Source organism: Lepisosteus oculatus, chromosome 2, assembly GCF_040954835.1.
Source record: "Lepisosteus oculatus isolate fLepOcu1 chromosome 2, fLepOcu1.hap2, whole genome shotgun sequence".
Classification (NCBI taxonomy): domain Eukaryota; kingdom Metazoa; phylum Chordata; class Actinopteri; order Semionotiformes; family Lepisosteidae; genus Lepisosteus; species Lepisosteus oculatus.
The window spans coordinates 16,416,638-16,435,275 of NC_090697.1; the positions used below are offsets into that span (position 1 = coordinate 16,416,638).

At 40.4% G+C, this 18,638-nt stretch overlaps 1 protein-coding gene across 5 annotated transcripts in view; it reads left to right on the forward strand.

The window, feature by feature from the left end:
- The first annotated feature begins 1,121 nt into the window (after positions 1-1,121).
- The window catches only part of LOC107078680 (cleavage and polyadenylation specificity factor subunit 6), a 28,272-nt gene continuing 10,755 nt past the window's right edge, over positions 1,122-18,638 (forward strand). For 3 of the 5 annotated variants that reach the window (XR_001479638.2, XR_001479626.2, XM_015357860.2), the window contains exons 1-5: positions 1,122-1,332; positions 12,389-12,500; positions 13,095-13,271; positions 13,752-13,910; positions 15,437-15,550. Coding sequence is in view for 3 of the 5 variants with exons in the window: in XM_015357860.2 (XP_015213346.2) it covers positions 12,415-12,500; positions 13,095-13,271; positions 13,752-13,910; positions 15,437-15,550 (536 nt within the window). In the remaining 2 variants the exon portion in view is untranslated. Of the gene's footprint in view, positions 1,333-12,388; positions 12,501-13,094; positions 13,272-13,751; positions 13,911-15,436; positions 15,551-16,025; positions 18,634-18,638 lie in introns of those variants that run through there. The other 2 variants (XM_015357846.2, XM_015357853.2) reach the window with 2 other exon arrangements.

The following is an 18,638-nucleotide window of genomic DNA, read 5'->3' on the forward strand; positions in this document are numbered from 1 at the left end:
CAACTCATACTAAAGTCTACGTGCTACGTGCAAGTAGCTGTAACACTGATGATCTTTTCATTCATTATTAATAAATACAGTGCAAGAGAATTTTGAATGCAATTTTTTGTTCAACTTTACAATACATTTTGTCGTCAAAGTGGTTAATATCATTACGTAGCGACAATATTATTGCAGTAAGAAGTTGCTGTTATATTCTGATATATATCCTTCCCTATATGATCCAATTCTCAACGCAGTACGGTAACACGATTCTTAATCTACGACTATAGCACGTTTTACTTGTTTTCATTTAGTACCTCTAGTACCTGTGTACATGTGCTGTGTCCTACCTGGCCCCACATTTGTCTATGCGGATATTGAAAAGGTTTTTATTTATGTAATTTTCTGTTCATTGCCGTCGCTATTATCGTATGAGACTTGGATATAGTCTGTAATTCGCCAAACAATTAACCAAGTATTCTAGGTATTGCAGACCGTGTTGCATTTTTATTGAAAAAACATTCACCCATAGTTATTTTTAGCACATCGTATAATGTGTTCAATACTGCGTTAAATATGGATGTAGGTCATTGAACTGTACTCGATGCACCTCAAGGGTTATAATAGGCCAGAATATGTCACAACATTTTGTTTATGGTCTAGGCCTCGTGTACGCTTCACGTCTGCACCTCTGTACAGTTGGTATACACATTGTTTTGTTGACAAAAAGTGCTTTGCTCGTTAGCCGGGTTGTTTTCAACTGTTACTGAACTGGCAAGACACGACTCACGCCAATCCCCAGCAAAGACGAAGGCTGACATCTTCCACCTTGCAATGCACCACTATGTTTAATGAGCGTACAAACTGAGGCCATTGTGGTCCACAAATTGATTTCTTGAAACCCGTAGCGTTGGTGTATCTAAACATTTGACTACTAGAGGCGATTTTGGTACTTAGTTTTTTTGTGACGTTTTCTAAACTTTCCCGCTGCTTGGACTCAGCATCAACACCGAACCGCTTCTGCGTGCTCGCATTCCGAACACGGGCCGGAGAAGACGGGCTTTCCATTCCACCAATGACAGCGAGAAACGGGCAAAGTGAGAGTGTACATTAGCCAACCAGGAAGCGTCTATGCCCCCAGGAGGCGGGCCTTGTTCATAGCTACAATGTACTGTATCCTTGACAAAGGAATCTGAGCCCTGGATGTGTCGGATTTTTACAAACAAGCCGCCATTTCAAAGCAAGCCAAGACAGGAGGGTGGAATATATTTTATTGTACCACAAGCTCATTTGTGTTTTAACTCATCTGGTTTTTCGTCGACATTCCTTTGGAATTCATTTTTCAGTGAGGTAAGTTGGTTATTTATCATAGCAACAAATGATTACAGACACCTTTCACGGAATAGATTTATGGAGAATTTCATGGTGAAAATGTATTTTTTTTAAAACCAGTTACAGGAAAAAAGCAAAGGATATGAAAATGAATCTGGTAAATGTTGCGTGGAGCAAATTCAACCCCCTGTAAGGTTGCTAGGCACTTTGTTACTTTTTGATATATGGGCGTGACTTCATGTAAGCTTGTCTTTTTACGTTCAATTCCTTTAATATTTTACCTATACAGTTAAAAAAATAGTTTTTTTTAGAGACCAATTACGTAGATTGTGAACGATGTGATTAAACAAAAAGGAAGCTGTACCGAATGCATTCTCACTGTTTCTGAAAAAAAAAAACCTTCAGGTTTCTAATTGTAGGCTTTGGTTTTACATGAAGACGTCTTTTCATCTTTTAAATAAAATGTTTCTTAGATATTTGAACATGTAGAATTGCATATTGCATGCTGGTGCGGTCTTGCATGCAAAATCTCTACAAGACCGAACAGTGCCGAACAGTTTTTCAGCTTGCTATTTAAATCTGGATAGCCTGTCACTTTTTAGTAGTGTAGGCTCAGGCAAAATATTTAATCAAAACTATTGTTTTCATAGGGAATTCTGATTGTCTTTTATACTACAATACGAAAAACAATTTTCTTTGCTGTTTCCATTCCTAGAGAACCTTTACAAAAATGACGACCCGCTTAAACTGTCCGTTAAGAGTCCATTTGCGCTTTAGTGTTACTAAGCCTTCCTGATCTCAGCCTCAAAATACCGGCTTTAATTTAACCTGGTATTTCGTTCTTGTTTCTGTCCGATTTCAGTTTTTTAAAAAATGTTCAACGGACCAGGAACCGAACACCTGTTACAAGATGTAACAGATATACATGATGGAGGAACCCAGATGACTTTCTTATATGACAGCGAATGAAATTAGATCGAACCGGTATCCCAATGACAGTATATGCTGTCAATGGTCGATTTTTTGAATTATTGAGTTAATGATAAAGAGAAAGAAGAGTAAAACTTGAACTCATATATTTTGCTCTGATCTCTTCAAATCAGATTTGAAAATCTGCAGCGCATTTAGGATCAGCATCTGAAGAGAGATCCTAATCATATAATTGTCCCTGGAGAAAAACCCCGTGTGGTTCAATTTCGTAATTGATCGATACTCGATGAAGCCGTTTTCTCTCTACTGGTTTATAAGAACAGTGATTTGCGGTCATTTTGACTTTCTCAGCCAAGGAAATAAGAAACTAGGAGGTTGAGTTCATACATCCTTATTGGAGTTTCAAAATGCCACAGACGTATGAAAAACTGTACTAGAAGAGTGTCCTAAAAAGTGTATACTAATAGTTGGGTGTTGTAAGAGATTCTCTTCTGTGGGCATCTTTGACTTTATTTGTATGCTTTGAAAGAGGATAGTGTGAACTAGTTAAGATCTAGTTATGCGTGAAGCGTTTGATGTTTCTGAGTCTCAGCGTAGTGAAGTCCTGACTGTATGCAGATACGACACGTTGTCAGTAAGTGTTTGGCTTTCTTGTTATTGCGCAGCAGGTGCGCCAGTGGCGTGGAGGTTCAGGCTTCTGTGTCGTAGCTCTCGAGTTCGAATCCAGAATGGGGCACGTTCTGTGGAGGCTTGTTGGGTTGTGATTTACAGTACATACCTCTTATCTCCCAAAGACATGCTAATTCATATGTCTTTTTTTTAACTATTTAGCGATGAAAAAAATTACAAACAGAACACATCCAAAACAGCAATATAAACGTTTGCCTTCATCTTTCATTTTTGTTATATGTTCATACATATAAAATAAACTATTTACATTATGCCAGCAGATATGTGGGGGGGTTATACAAGACAATACAATTGTTTAATGAGAAACACAACAAATAACAAAGTAGTCCACACAGAAATATTACTGTATATTCCCTCATAAACTGAAATTGGGTCTCATTGGGGAGACAAAATGAATCCATGTTTCCCAGTATTTCTTAAACCTCTCTGCCTGTAACCTGAGAGAAAAAAAATGATCTTTTCCATTCTAAAGAGTTCACTCACAACATTAACCCATTGTTCACGTGTTGGAGATTCTTTTCTAAGCCATTTTCTTGTGATTGCTTTTTTACTATAAAGAGAAAGAAGAGTACTATTAGCTGCTAAAATAATCCCCAAGATGTATCTATCCTTTACTTCAATATGATCAGTCAAATTGCCCAAATACAAAACAGAAAAGTCACATGGTATGTTCACATTTACTATATTGTTGTATGTATAGATTTCCAGTATTGTTATATTTTTGGGCATGACCAGAATGTGTCTGTGTAAGTCACGCTAATTCATATTTCTGCATTTTCCCTGGGTGTGTTTGTGTTCTGACATAGACTGGTTTCTCTTCCAGGGTGAATCTTGTAACTTGTTCATCAGGAATAGTCCTTGGGTTGTTTCCTTACATGAGCAACTAATTCAACTTACGTCAGCTTTATCCAAGTATGATCCAAAGTCTGAAATTCAAGAATGGGCATAGAGTTTGTGAAAAGAATACACTTGACAACACATAACAAAAATCTTGATCTGCTTTGCGACCAGGGTATATTTAACAATTTACACTTCTAATGAAGTTATTGATTATAAACTGTTGACTAGATCCCGTTTCATTTGTACTATTTGTTTTAATATGAAACAACACTGTGCTAATTAGCATGATGTTAATATAATATGATCTTCATTTCCTAAAACAGAATACTGTCTTTCCTGCCCTAGGGAGAGTGTAATGTGACCTTTTTATGAGTTTTATTAAAAAGGAGGTAGGGAGTGCAATTTAAGCACAGCTTCCTCTGAAAAAAAGCACTTTGAACTTGCTTGGGAAAGGTTAAGGTTTTACTGACAGAATGACATTTGTGTTTCTCACCTTTGAATGCTTCACCCTCAAGCATAATGCCTGGTTTATAATGATATAGTCTTTGAAAATGCTATTCATTGCAATATCTACAGTGGATACAAATACTGTATGTACAGTGATGTGAAAAAGAAAGTACATCCTCTTAAGATTGTATGGTTTTACATATTAAGGCATATCTGGCCTTCACCAGGTCCTAACGGTACATAAATCTAACCTCGTGTGACAGATAAAATACATACATTTTACTTTGTCATTATTTATTAAACAACAAAATCAGCCAACAGTCAGAAGCCTTGTGTAGAAAAGCAAGTGCACCCTGACTGCTTCCATGCCAGTCTAGAAGGTAATTACAATCGGGTAACCAAATGTACATGATTAAGTGATCATCAGGAAATGTTTACATCTATATATAAATCAGAAATTTTGTCAGGTTGTCTGGAGCATTCTGGCTAGGGTTAACACATCATGTCTAGGTTAAAAGAGATCTGTGACAGTCTCAGAGAAAGAATCGTTGTTGCTCTTCAGGCTGGGAAGAGTTATAAAGCCTTTTCCAGACAGTATGAAGTCCATCAATCCTCAATACAAAAAAAGATCATTTACAATGGAGAAAGTTCAAGACAGTTTCCAATTTACCCAGAGTGGGGGTCCCAGCAAATTCACCCCAAGATCAAACTGTATGATGCTCCTAGAGATCACAACAAACCCCAGAGCTACATCCAGGGAGCTACAGGCCTCTGTCAATATTGTAAACATTAGAATTAGATTCAACTCTTAGGAAAAGTCTGAAGAAGTACAGTGTTCGTGGAACAGTGGCCAGGAGAAAACCCTTCACTCCAAAGGAGCATTGCTGTAAGGCTTAGGTGTGCAAAACTACACCTGAACGAACCACAAGACTTCTGGAACAATGCCATCCAGAGAGATGAGACCAAAGTGGAGTTGTTTGACCACAATGCAAAATGACACTTGTGGCAAAAACCAAACAATGAGTATCACCACAAGAACCCGATACCAATCATCGGCATGGTGGTGGAGGGGTGATGATTTGGGTCAGGTTTTCAAGTGCAGCTGCTTTAGAATCACCATGAATTCTTCTCTATACCAGCACATTCTAGAGGAATATGTGAAACCATCTGTCCAACAGCTAAAGCTTAGCCGAATGTGGATCATGCAATAGGACAATGATCCAAAACACACCAGTTAATCTACAACTGAATGTCTGGGTTAGGGTTAGGGGTTAGGGTTAAACCTAAAGACCTAAAGAAAGCTGTGTATAAAAGAATGCCCTCAAACATCACCGAGCTGAAGCAGTTTTGTAATGAGGAGTGGGCCAGAATTCCTCAACCAATCAATCAATCAATCAATCAAAGGTTATTTATCAAATGCACAACAATACGGCGTGCAGCAGTAGTTGCTGGCAATGAAATGTCTTTTTCTGTGAGCTCACAAAAATTACAAGAATCACAAGAATCACAAAAATCAAAAAAATTCACAAAAACACAAAAAATCACAAAAGTGAGGTTACATTTTTTAAATTGAATAAAACTCAATGTGAGTAGAGCTGTTATGTGTCCATGGTGTTTGCAATATATACATGTAGTGCAGTTATGCTGAATATAATAATAATAATAATAATAATTGCTTACACTTATATAGCGCTTTTCTGGACACTCCACTCAAAGCGCTTTACAGGTAATGGGGACTCCCCTCCACCACCACCAATGTGCAGCATCCACCTGGATGATGCGACGGCAGCCATAGTGCGCCAGAACGCTCACCACACATCAGCTATCAGTGGGGAGGAGAGCAGAGTAATGTAGCCAATTCATAGAGGGGGATTATTAGGAGGCCATGATTAGTAAAGGCCAATTGGAAATTTGGCCAGGACACCGGGGTTACACCCCTACTCTTTTCGAGAAGCGCCCTGGGATTTTTAATGACCACAGAGAGTCAGGACCTCGGTTTTACGTCTCATCCGAAGGACAGCGCCTGTTTACAGCATAGTGTCCCCGTCACTATACTGGGGCATTAGGACCCACATGGACCGCAGGGTGAGCGCCCCCCGCTGGCCCCACTAACACCTCTTCCAGCAGCAACCTTAGTTTTTCCCAGGAGGTCTCCCATCCAGGTACTGACCAGGCTCACACCTGCTTAGCTTCAGTGGGTTGCCAGTTGTGAGTGAACTATAGTGAGAATTGTGTGTCCATGTAGCCATTACAGGTGATTTGCTGAGGAGCTACAGGTTGGCTATTTAGCAGTCTTATTGCCTGGAGGTAGAAGCTGTTCCGTAGTCTGTTGGACCTGGAACGAATGCTTTGGTACCGTTTACCGGATGGTAGGAGGGAAAACAGTTTGTGACTGGGATGACTGGGGTCCTTGAGAATGGACCTGGCCTTCTTCAGACATCTAGCTGAGTAGATCTCCTGGATGCTTGGTGTGGTGGGTCCAGGTTAAATCCTCTGAGATGTTAACTCCCAGGAATTTAAAGCTGCTGACCCTCTCCACTGCAGTCCCATTGATGTGAATAGGTGTATGATCTCCACCCTGATGTTTCCTATATTCCACAATCATCTCCTTAGTCTTACTGATGTTCAGAGAGAGGTTGTTCTCCTGGCACCATACTGCCAGGGTTTCAACCTCCTCCCTATATGCAGACTCCTCACCATCTGTGATCAGGCCAATGACTGTTGTATCGTCCGCAAACGTGATGATGGAGTTTGAGTTATGCCTGGTGACACAATCATGGGTAAATAAGGAGTAGAGGACAGGACTAAGCACGCAGCCTTGGGGGGCTCCAGTGTTTAGAGTCAGGGTAGAGGATATGTTGGTGCCCACCCTCACCACCTGCGGACGTTCCACCAAGAAGTCCAGGATCCAATTACAGAGGGAGGTGTTCAGTCCCAGGTCCTGAAGCTTGATGACGAGCTTTGAGGGCACTGTAGTATTGAATGCTGAGCTGTAATCAACAAACAGCATTCTCACATATGTTCCTTTCTTATTCAGGTGTGAGAGGGCAGTATGGAGGGCAGTGGCAATAGCATCTTCTGTTGATCTGTTCTGGCGATATGCAAATTTCAGTGGGTCTAGAGTGTCAGGCAGTGAGGAGGTGATGTATGCTTTGACTAACCGCTCGAAGCACTTCATGATAACTGATGTGAGTGCAACAGGGCGGTAGTCATTTAGGCAGCTGAGTCTGGATTTTTTAGGAACAGGGACAATGGTGGTTTTCTTAAAGCAGGAAGGAACTATAGACTGAGCTAGGGAGAGATTGAATATGTCCGAGAAGACATCTGCCAGCTGGTCTGCACATGCCTTCAGAACGCGACCAGGGATGGCATCAGGGCCAGGAGCCTTGGGTGGATTGGTCTTTTTAAAAACTTTACACACATCCGCTCTGGATATGATCAGTGGGTTTCCGTCTTGGATTTCTGGAATCTTCCTGGCTTGATCTGCGTTGCTGACCTCAAACCGAGCATAGAATGAATTTAGCTCATCAGGAAGAGAAGCAGACTATTGTGCGATATAGCTGGGTTGCGTTCTGTAGTCTGTAATGGTGCGTATACCACTCCACATGCTCCATGTGTTGCAGCCGTGATCATATGACTCTAGTTTTACTCTGTAGTTGCATTTAGCTCTTTTGATGGCTTTCCTGAGGTCGTATCTGGATTTTTTGTATTTACCCATATCGCCAGAATTGAAAGCAGCTGTCCTAGCTTTCAGTTTGGCGCGTATCTCACCATTTATCCACGGTTTCTGATTTGGATATGCGCGAACAGTAATCCTGGGAACCACGTCTTCAATACATTTACTGATGTGGCGAGTAACATAGTCCGTATACAGATTGATATTATTTTCGGCAGCTTCGCGGAAGATCTGCCAGTCAGTGGTAGCAAAACAGTGATTTAGTATATTTAGTAGTCATCCGACCAACGTTGAATGGTTCTTAACGCTGGCCTCTCCTGTTTAAGCTTCTGCTTGTAAACGGGAAGTAGCAGAACGGAGGCGTGATCAGATTTGCCGAAAGGAGGTCGGGGGAGGGCTTTGTAACCATCCCGGAAAGGAGTGTAAACATTGTCCAACGTGTTTGTTCCGCGCGTCGGGCAGTCGATGTGTTGATGTAGATTAGGCATTTTGTTTTCAAGTTCGCACCGTTGAAATCACCCGCTATGATAAATGGTTTCTCCCAGACGATGTGAGAGACTGATAATCTCTTACAGGAAACGTCCACTTCAAGTTATTGCTGCTAAAGAGGGTTCCACACTGCTGAATGCTGAATGACTTTTTTTTTGGTTTAATGAATAATGACAAAGTAAAATTTGTGTGTGTTATCTATCACATGCCTAGATGTGGGGACTAGATGAAGGTCAGATATCTCTTTAATATGTAAAACCATAGAATCGTAAGGGGGTGTACTTTCTTTTTCACATAACTGTAAATTACATAATGAAAATTTGATACGTGTTCTCCATTTAAATTGGGTTTGAGAGAACTACTTTTGATTGGCACATTGTAATTTGTGATGAATCTGTCCATGACGTTCTCCAACTGACAAAGTAAAATAAACTCTCAATACAAGTAAGCTCTTAATCTGGTTTGTGTGCTTACTGCATAATCTTAATGTTCATGACAGATCATCTTAATTTTCACAGACAAAAAGAGATGTCCTAGTGTACTCGAGTCTAAAGTTAGCACTGTAGTGAAAGCTAAGCTTTTATCTTAGTCAGGCACAAATAAGGTAATAATTGGCAAAGATCTGATATCCATAGATTACAAGATGAATGTGTATCAAAGGAAACAAACATGTTTTATATTTGAAGTATTAAAATGGTTTTTAGAAAAAAAACAAATATTTGAAAATATTTTTTTCAAATACCTCCATGCTATTATAAATAGTGCCGGCGTACCAGAGCAGATGACGTCGCCGCCCTTCATTGTGATAGCAGGACCACAGCTACTGGGCTGTGGAGAGATCTCTCTTTAGCTCACGGGGCTAGGTCGCTGCAGAGAGACGCGGAAGTCCCGGGTTCGAGCCTCCAGTCGGGATGGGGCCGACCAGATGCGGCAAGGACGCCCGCCTGAGCCCCCGTTGCGTTACAGTACCTTGGTCAAATACTACAGTACATCTTAATATTTAGAACTGTGGGAGCCATGAAGGGTTTGTGTACTGTAAAGTTACTGCTAATGATACAAGCTACACTACTGTTATTGTTTTTACTCTTGTTACCATGTTTTTTAAGCTTTGATACGGTTATTGGTGGTATTAGCTGTAGTGTAATTGTCAGCATATCCCTGACACTGTCTCCTCAAAGACTTCCAAACTGAATACGCACCCCTGTGCAGTAGCAGGGGGGTTATAAATCTGGGAGCACAGCACTCACATGATAAAAGAATAAAAGAACACTGATGAGCTGCCTACAAACAAATATGATGAACAACAACTAAGAAAAACAACAGCTGATTGATACAGTAGGTCAACAATATTTTGACAGAAAAGTTTACCTCAGAGGTCTCCAGTCCCACATAAGGAGTTTCAGTTTTAAATATTTTTCTTGTGATATAATCATGGGGATCTGATGCCTAAACATTTTATGTCATGTCTTCCAAGTTACAATCAATGACAAGAAATAAAATATTTGAGATTTTTTTACATCTTTTTCAATACATGAGGGGAGTGGCACAATCTCAGCAGTGACAATTTACTGGACAAAGAATGGATGGCTGGTATGTTCCTTGTTGTGTACTAACCCATAGCCCAGCACATCTGGAAAGTATTTCCCAATCGGGCAACACTAGAATAATGCACCCCAGGTATCTTACCCTAGGTGAAGAAGAATTCTGGTACCTGTGAGATCAAGGATTATTGTGCACTGTTTAGCACTAGAGCATAAACTGGGCAATTTTAAAACTTGTTGCAAATTAATATACTTTACTTGGTAGAAATAAGTATGTTGCAAAAGCCAGATTTCCTTTTCAAAAATAAGTTCTTCAAATTGCATTAGAGATTAAGTCAAGTATCTAAAAAGTTTAAAATATGTTGACACTTTAATACTTTTACTGGGCTAAAGTTTGGGATAGATTTTGAATATGTCTGTTTCCATCATTTCAACATTGCATAACAATTGTATAACAATGGAGAACATCCTATTGACAGTTAATTATAGTTTCTATTTCCAGTGGCTTGCATGTTATCAATTGCTTCAATTTTGAGTAACTGTGCACCCTACTATATCCAAACGTCACCTACACTGATGCCTGGTGCTGTGAGGCACAAGAATTGTAGTGCCGCACTCCCTCATTGGCCTCAGAAAGCAAACCTTCATGCTGACAAAAAACATGCTTCCTATCAGTGTTTTGAAAAGTATATCGTTTACATTCTCATGCAACGGCATGGATCCAAGTTATTCAGTGCCAACCCGCAAGGCCGCAAGAGATATCTGTCAGTCTGAAACTTGATCTTTGGTCCAGTTGTCAAATGAATTCCTGCCAAGGAGAAACAGGCCTGTCTATTCTGGAGTCTTCATAAACATGAACAGCTGGAGGAGATACTTGGATCAATAAGCTAACACTACCAAACAAGACTCAAGGAGCTGGATAGCGTCCTTGCACGTGTAACCATTCTTATCTTATGTTCATAGTGCCATGCTCAAATAAGCTATTCAAGAGTCACCACACTGGAGAGCAGATTGGAAACACTTGTGAGGAAATCTGAGACCACTACAAGTCTACACAGTAGTTACAGACAATGCAAGCAACACGATGGCTGTCTTCTCTTTCTTTGAAGAGATTTCGTCTGCACAGGAAGACGATTTTGATGATGATGAGGGAAGTCAGGATCTCGATGAAGGTAACTTTCCTGACAGGTGTTTTGCAGCTCACTATTAAAAACAGCCTTAAGTCAGCAGACTGTATGAACAAACCAATTGTGAAAGCTTCCAGCATCGTCATCCACTGCCAAAAGCCCTTTTTCACACCAGACGACTTGAAGGAGAACAATCACCTGCAACCTAATGCAGTCACAAGGTGGAACTCTAGGCTGAAAATGATTTGTTCAGTTATCAAAGCTGATGAAACAAAGCTAGAAAACTTACCAGACACCAAGCTGTCCATCTTTGAAAGGAAGTGCACAGTAATTCAACAGTTGATATCCAAGCCCTTTTGAAGATACCGTAGATCATATTGTTACAGCAATCTACATCATCCCATGTGTTGGAGACCTTTTCAGAAATCTTCATTGTAGCTTTTTGCAAGTACAAAGGCAAGCTCATCAACAGCCTGAATGCAAAGCATCTACAAGAAAAGTGAATTAGACAAAGCAGACACAGATCCATGCTTTAAGTTAGTGTAGCGTGACAACTGTGAGAACGCCACTGTTACAGCTGATCTTAAAGAGTTTGCCTCCAAATTAATCAGAATAACATAGGATGTGCAATCCATGGAACGTCCAGCTAGGAAAAGTGCATTTTACTGTCATGGAGCAGTCCACAAACTAAGGAGTATCCCAGCACCCCACGCCAGTCACCACCAGATGATTTGTTTTCATTCTGGAGTAGACGGAGGAAAACATGCCCTACATAAAGCAGACTGGCAGCTGAGTGCTCTCATGTGTCTGTATCCCCTGCTGCTGTTCAGGCCTGTTCGCTGCTCACTCTCTGATGATCTCTAGCATACTCGGTTTTTAAAATGCAACATGGCTAATTTTCCAATGACTCTTGAATTAAGCACATGTACGTGATGGGGTGTTCAGTGTACGTGGTTATATTTTATTCTTTACTTATAGTAAATAGTAAGTACAAAATGTATAAAAGGTCTTCAGACTCAGTCAGAACCTTTACAATGGATTCAGATTAGAAGGCTGTGATAGCAAATCTAGCACTGATTTCTGTTTTGAAATTTCCTTGATCATCTTGCAACATGCTTCAAGGTCTTGGCATTATAAATTGCGAGTTATCATCCCTCAGTCTGAGTCACTAGCACAACAACACCATGATGAAACTGCACCATGTTTGACATCTTATCTATTGTCAACCTCCATACGAATGGTGGTCAGTCCCAGTTTGGAAAATAATATTCTTGACTCATTAGAATTAGAATTTATTAGGATTGATCCTCTATGTTCCTTGGCTTTATTGATAGGATCCAACTGAATCCCACCTCATTCAATGGAACGAGACACAGAGCAGTCAGTGGAACTGATGGAAACCCAGCCAGCCAGTACAGAGCTGACAGCTTCAGACAGCAAGTCCAGGTCTGTAAAATAGATCATCATTATTTATTCTGCTGAGAATTTCTGCATGTCCAACTCACTCAGCTCTAATGCTGTTGTGAAAGTGTGTTGCTTTACATTGTTTTTTTTTTCACATTGTACCATTAGGATTCATTGCCTTGTGGGAAAGAGCCACACATTCCATTTGGAAAATAGAAATGGTAAAAAAAAAAGATCAGCTTCTGCACCTTCCAGTGTGTAGTGTCTTCATAAAGAGGAGTCTTGCTTTTAGAGTTTTCAGTGACTTCACAGACACTGTTATTTAATATAAGGGGTGGCCAACCCAGGCTCTTGAGAGCCAGAATTCAATGGATCACCCTTAAATCAGTTTGTAAACACTTGGAACAATTAGTTTTAATCCCTTAAAGTAGGTTTATTGTTAAAAAATGAATAAAGATCAATAGAAATGCAAATGCCTTGACTTGACTTAACTGAACCAATTAACCTACATAACTGATCCAAACTCCCAGGTATGAATCCAGGTGCTTTCCTGCCTTTTATAATATTGATGATTTGAGGGTGACGTTTAAGACATACCGGGTTGATGTGGGTCAGCCCTGCCGGTTATCGTCGCAGATGTGGGGTGATGCTTTTTCTCCACAGGGGCCGAGGATCTAAGGGGCGTGGTCGAGGAGGCCGGATGGGGCGAGGCGGCAGAGGTGGTAGGGGCATGATGATGAAAGGGCAGGGCACTCCAGGGAGAGGCAGGGCCAGAGGCAGAGATGGGGCCACAAATGGATTTGGACCTGGAAGGTAGTACATTATCACGTCAAGTTTGCGTCCATAGAAACTGACCTTCACAGGGAATAAGTCTCTGTTTGATCACTCCTCCAGACTGTTCATGATAATCATTATGCTAACCTGTGGACTTTTAAGTACTAGGAAAACATGTGGTAGTAATCCCTTTTTTCAGCAGCTTGACCTCACTTTGAGATACTCGAAAGGCACTCAGAAATTAAATTGTGTTATTATTGTAGTTGAATAATTTGCATGATCTTTGTGGATACAGTTCCCTAGCCTGCTATTAACTGAACACTGGGTTGGGCTGCGTATAACCCAGATAGATTCAATACCTCCATTGATAAAAATCAGCATTACAAACAGCTATATGAATGAAAACACACATATATGACTTTTTGTCTGGGTTCAGTTGGACGGGTGACTGAAGAAGAACTGTCAGTTTATTTCTTTGGCTCTCTTCACTTTGATCATACAGTATCTGTGCTCTTACAGGCGAGGCATGGGGAGAATGAGGCCATATCCTGACCCGTGTGGCCGAAGAGGGGGCAGGGGAGGTCCCATGGGAATGGCCCCGCCCCCTCCTCCTCCTCCTCCTCCTCCTCCACCCCCTCCACCGCTTCACATGAGAGGACCTTACCCTCCCATGCCCAGGTGAGGGAGAGTGTGATCCGATCCTTGATCAGACCTGCAGGATTCACTCGTTGGGGTTATAAGGTGGTGTCGTTTTGAGCTGCACACTGAGCAGAACTTAAAGTGTTGATCCATGGTTTAAAGCCAGGATGCAAAGATTTATATGTCGTCATTGTTCAAGAGTGTACCATTTCCTCAGATCCCCCACTTGGGCTTCTAGAGCTTGGAACTGGACATTTGTAAACCAATTTAGTGGCTCTCTCACTTTCAAAGGGTCTCACACAGAACAAACCTACTGCTGGTGGTATTAGTTTGGATGGAACTGGGTATATGATACTGAATGTACCATAGGCCACTTGTCAGGATCCCAACAAGTCTGCATCGAGCAAAAAAAAATGTCACAAGCAAAGGAGGCCATTTGGCCCATCTAGGCTGTTTGGTAATTTTGTGGACCAAAACTAAACAATATATTCATATTGAGGTAGTTCAGGTGGGTAGCTGCATCAGCATGCGTAGGCTACAAACGAACAAGTAATGGGTTTATTGCATGCTAAAAGAGAAGAAAGAAAACACAACATTTCGGCTGTGGAGCCTCTCTTCTTCTTCACATCCGAAGAAGGCTCCACAGCCAAAATGTTGTGTTTTTTTTCTTCTCTTTTCAACATGGAATAAACCTATTACTTGTTCGTATTCTTATTGAGGTCTTACTTGTGCATTGTATAATTTCAACATAACATCCCTTGATTTAATCATCTTTGCACAGGTAGCATCTTGAGGCTCAATATTTTGCATGTTTCAATAGTTTTTTTCATGTTATCACACTGCACTTAGGATCTGCAGTTCCTGCACACTCCAGTTTAATCTGACAGGTGTTTTCCCAGTATTGATTTTTACTGTGGTTGACATTGTTGTCTCACAACACTGGGGCCTAATTCTAGACCTGTGTGAAATTCTGTGTGGAATTCTATCTGTGTGGAATCTGTATGTTTTCCCCATGTTTTCGTGGATTTTTGCTGGGTGCTCTGATCTCCTCCCCAAACTGTCCAAAGACTTACTGATACATTAATTGGGAAAATTAATCTGGGAAAATTGGCCTTGGTGTGTGTGTGTGCCCTGCGATGGACTGGCGTCCCTTCCAGGGTGTACCCTGCCTTGCGCCAGTTGTTTGCTAGGGTGGGCGCTGGCTGCCCTGTGACCATGTATTAGATGAAGTGGTTAGAAATGGAATGGATGGATTTTTTTCTGATCTTCATAATCGTTCATAATCGTTCTCCTGTGCTCTCTACGTTGTTCATCCTACTGTGGTACAATCTGCGAACCTGACTAGCATGCACTAGCATCATCAATTTTGGGATTAATAAAGTCTTATCTCTTACCTATCTACCAACTGTACCAGAATCCACATCATCAGATATAAACTGTGGAGTAGCAGCCCTGATACTTCAGATAGGCTGTAGTCCACACTCCACAGTGAAATCTGGCTGTTACCATGGAGACGAGGCTGGCAGAGATTAACGATGTTTCTCCTCCTCCTTCCTTGTCTGCAGACCTGGCCTGCCCCCGCCTCCTCGGCCAGGACACCCGGGCTTCAGGGGCCGGCCTCCACTGCCCCGCGGGAGAGGGCTGCCTCCCGGCCCCCAGGGGCCCTTCCACCCTCGAGGGTAAGACCACTATCGGCCACCCCTTCAGTCCGCCTCCTTTCAGTCCCGAGCTTCTCTCTGCGAGGCTCTTTTCTCTTTCCTTTATTATTATTTTTTTTTTAAAAATCTGTTTTAAAATTAATTCAACGTTAGAAATTCAAAAACCAGTAAGGCTAACTTGTAAAAATAATATAGAAAAAGAAACCCAAACAAACAGATGGCTAACGTTCCCTGAGGGGGGGGAAAAAAAAGAGGAAGCCTCTTAAAGATTTTTACAATTGCTGTTTCTTTTTAGTTATTGGAAGCCGTAAAAGATGCATGAGTAATTTTGTTAATCCTATGACATATATGATGCTTATGATCGCCGGAGAACAGGGGATGTGAGGAGCAGAGCCCAGCGGAAAGCCTGGGCAGAGCTCCTTTCGAGCTGCAGGGTAGAGTATGCGAGTGGCTGAGCAGAAGAGAATCCAATGTGTGATTTTATCCTTTTACACAGCTTTCCCAACGGACCTGCCGCTCCGCCGCCTCCTCCGCCACCTGGCAGGGGCCAGCGGTGGCCTGGGCCCCCAGGTGGCAGACGCTTTTAAAGCTGCTTATGTTTAATACCAAGCGCTTTTAAAATAAGGGGGGGGGCGCTGTCCACACTCACTATCCCACCCCACGTGGGCTACGAACTAAAAACCCCCACCCTCCGTCTCCCCTCTCGCACAGGCCCAAGATGACAAAATTGGGATTCTAAGACACCCCCCCTCCTCCCCCCTCTTTGGAAGATAAAAAATTCACAAGGCCACAGTATTCACAAGGCCACAGCACTCCACTACGGACATGTAAACGATTTTAACCCCAAACACGCCCGCTTTAGAAGAAGACTCGATCGTATTCCTGAGCTAAAAAATTCAAAACGTGTACAGCATGCCGTTTCGAAGAAGAGTGAAGATTTTTAAGCGCTTTAAAACTGAAGTATTGGAATGCTGTTCCCCTTTTTGAATTTCTTGGAAAGAGGAGGGGGGTGCCGACAATATAAAAATGAAATGAAAGCTTACATACTTGCGAATCCAACTGTGGCACTCTCTGAAACGACAGACACTTTTTGCCCACAAAGCAAGAGATTGAGATACAAATCAATTAAACAAACACAGACTGAGAGATGGCAGAATTTCAATATCTTTACAGCAGCCCTCATGCACCAGTGTTGATTAGTTTTATATTTAGTCCTGTGACTCCTTGGACCTTTCCAACTTTTGTTAAATATATATATTTTTTAAATGTCAACTTCAAAATACAGTATATGCTGTAAGGACTTGTACAAGCATAAGATCCTATTAATTGAAAGATCAACAAGCCAACATGTTTATCAAGAAACCTTCAGAGTTATAAGATCCCTAATGTGCAGCTATATGAAGTTTTAAAGTGTTGTTTAGAAACATTTATGTTTGTGTACTACAAGCTGTTGTGGAATGATCTTTTACGAATGGATATTAATGGATATACTTTTTGAAATAACGTAACTATATATATTTATAAGCAATTTACTAAAAGTAATTGCTTTAGTTTAGGATTAAATTAGTATTTAACTGTGTTTAGGTTTGAAGTGTTATACTTTTAAGTATGTAAGTCATGTGGATTTGTGAATGTACTTTTTGAAAACAAAGTTAAAAACTTTGGCTAAGTCATGAAGGAAAAAATAAACTAAAAATAAAATGTGAACTGTTCCTTTTTATTATTTTTAACTTAAATCTGTAAATGTTTTTCCTTTATCTACAGCTGGACTTGGTTAACATGTCAGCTTCAAAGTTAAATGTAATTAATATGGAAAAAAATGTGGAATATCACATGTCACAATATGTGCACTGTATAATCACTCTAGAGTTACAATGGTCACAGTACTGGTAAAATAATTTTGTTGTATAAACAGACCTGTTTTTCCTAAAAGTGCAATTAATATGTTAACTGCACTTCTTTATTTTTAAATTAATTGCGACAGAAACAGTGTTAAATCTGTGGAAATCAGAATGTAATATTGCACTGATTGTTAAATGAATGTTTAAGTTGGAGGACCAAGAGCATATATGGAAAACTGTATTAAAAGATCTTCACAGCTTGTAAGTTATATTCTGAATCTGCAAAAACATGCTTTTTCCTTGTGCTGAGGGCTGAGTCAGTTTGCAATTGCTTATCTTAGACTAGGGCACCATTGGACGACATTGTCTACATTTTAATGAAGAATCGTTCATTTTTGACAAGTATGACAGACAGGTGGGATAAATCCTACGTTCTCTCTGGCTTCCTGATTTCTAATTTGTTAAAGAAACAAATACAGACATTTCATTGATTTAAAGCATGTCTGTCTTGAAAGAAACCTTTGATTGCTCAGATATATTTATAGTAAGTGGTGGTAGGACTCAAATGTTTTTTTTTGTAAACTTTGTATTGCATATAATTTATTTTCATTATGCAACAATCAATAGCAATGCATGAAAATGCATGTAAAGGTGCAATACCTCAGACTAAAATGTACAGGTAAACAAATCTATATGCATTTTTGACTGCATAGAAATGGTCATTTGTACTGGGTGGTCTGCTGGGCAGATATGGGGGTGTCCCTCTTTACAGTATCTTTGATAAAGTCACCGTGTGAAGTCACTAGACATCGCCAGTGTTACCTTCCAACAAGCAAAATAAGCCGTGAAGAAGGTTTACTAGAAACATCAAAATGTTAGATTCTGAACAATTTGAGGACTAAAAAAATGCATCTCAACTTTATTACGGAAAGGCCTGATATCTGTATAACTTTAGTTAACTTTGTCTTATATACAACATGTTTCAGTGATTTCAGGAAAATATACCATTAAACACTTGTCGTTACATTTTATATTTTGAAGTGTAATTGAATTTGAACTAGAAATTCTGCTTTGTGCTGGTTTTATATACGGACTTGTACCTAGTGGTCTACTACAGTGCTGTCCACAGTAATGTATTGATAAAACACTTAGTTAATTAATTATTATTTTTCATGTTTCAGTGAGAGAACTAAACACTGTAGTCAGTCTCTTTTTAATTTTGTAGCTAAAGCAGATGGATTTTGAAAAACTGAAAGTCAAAAATGGAA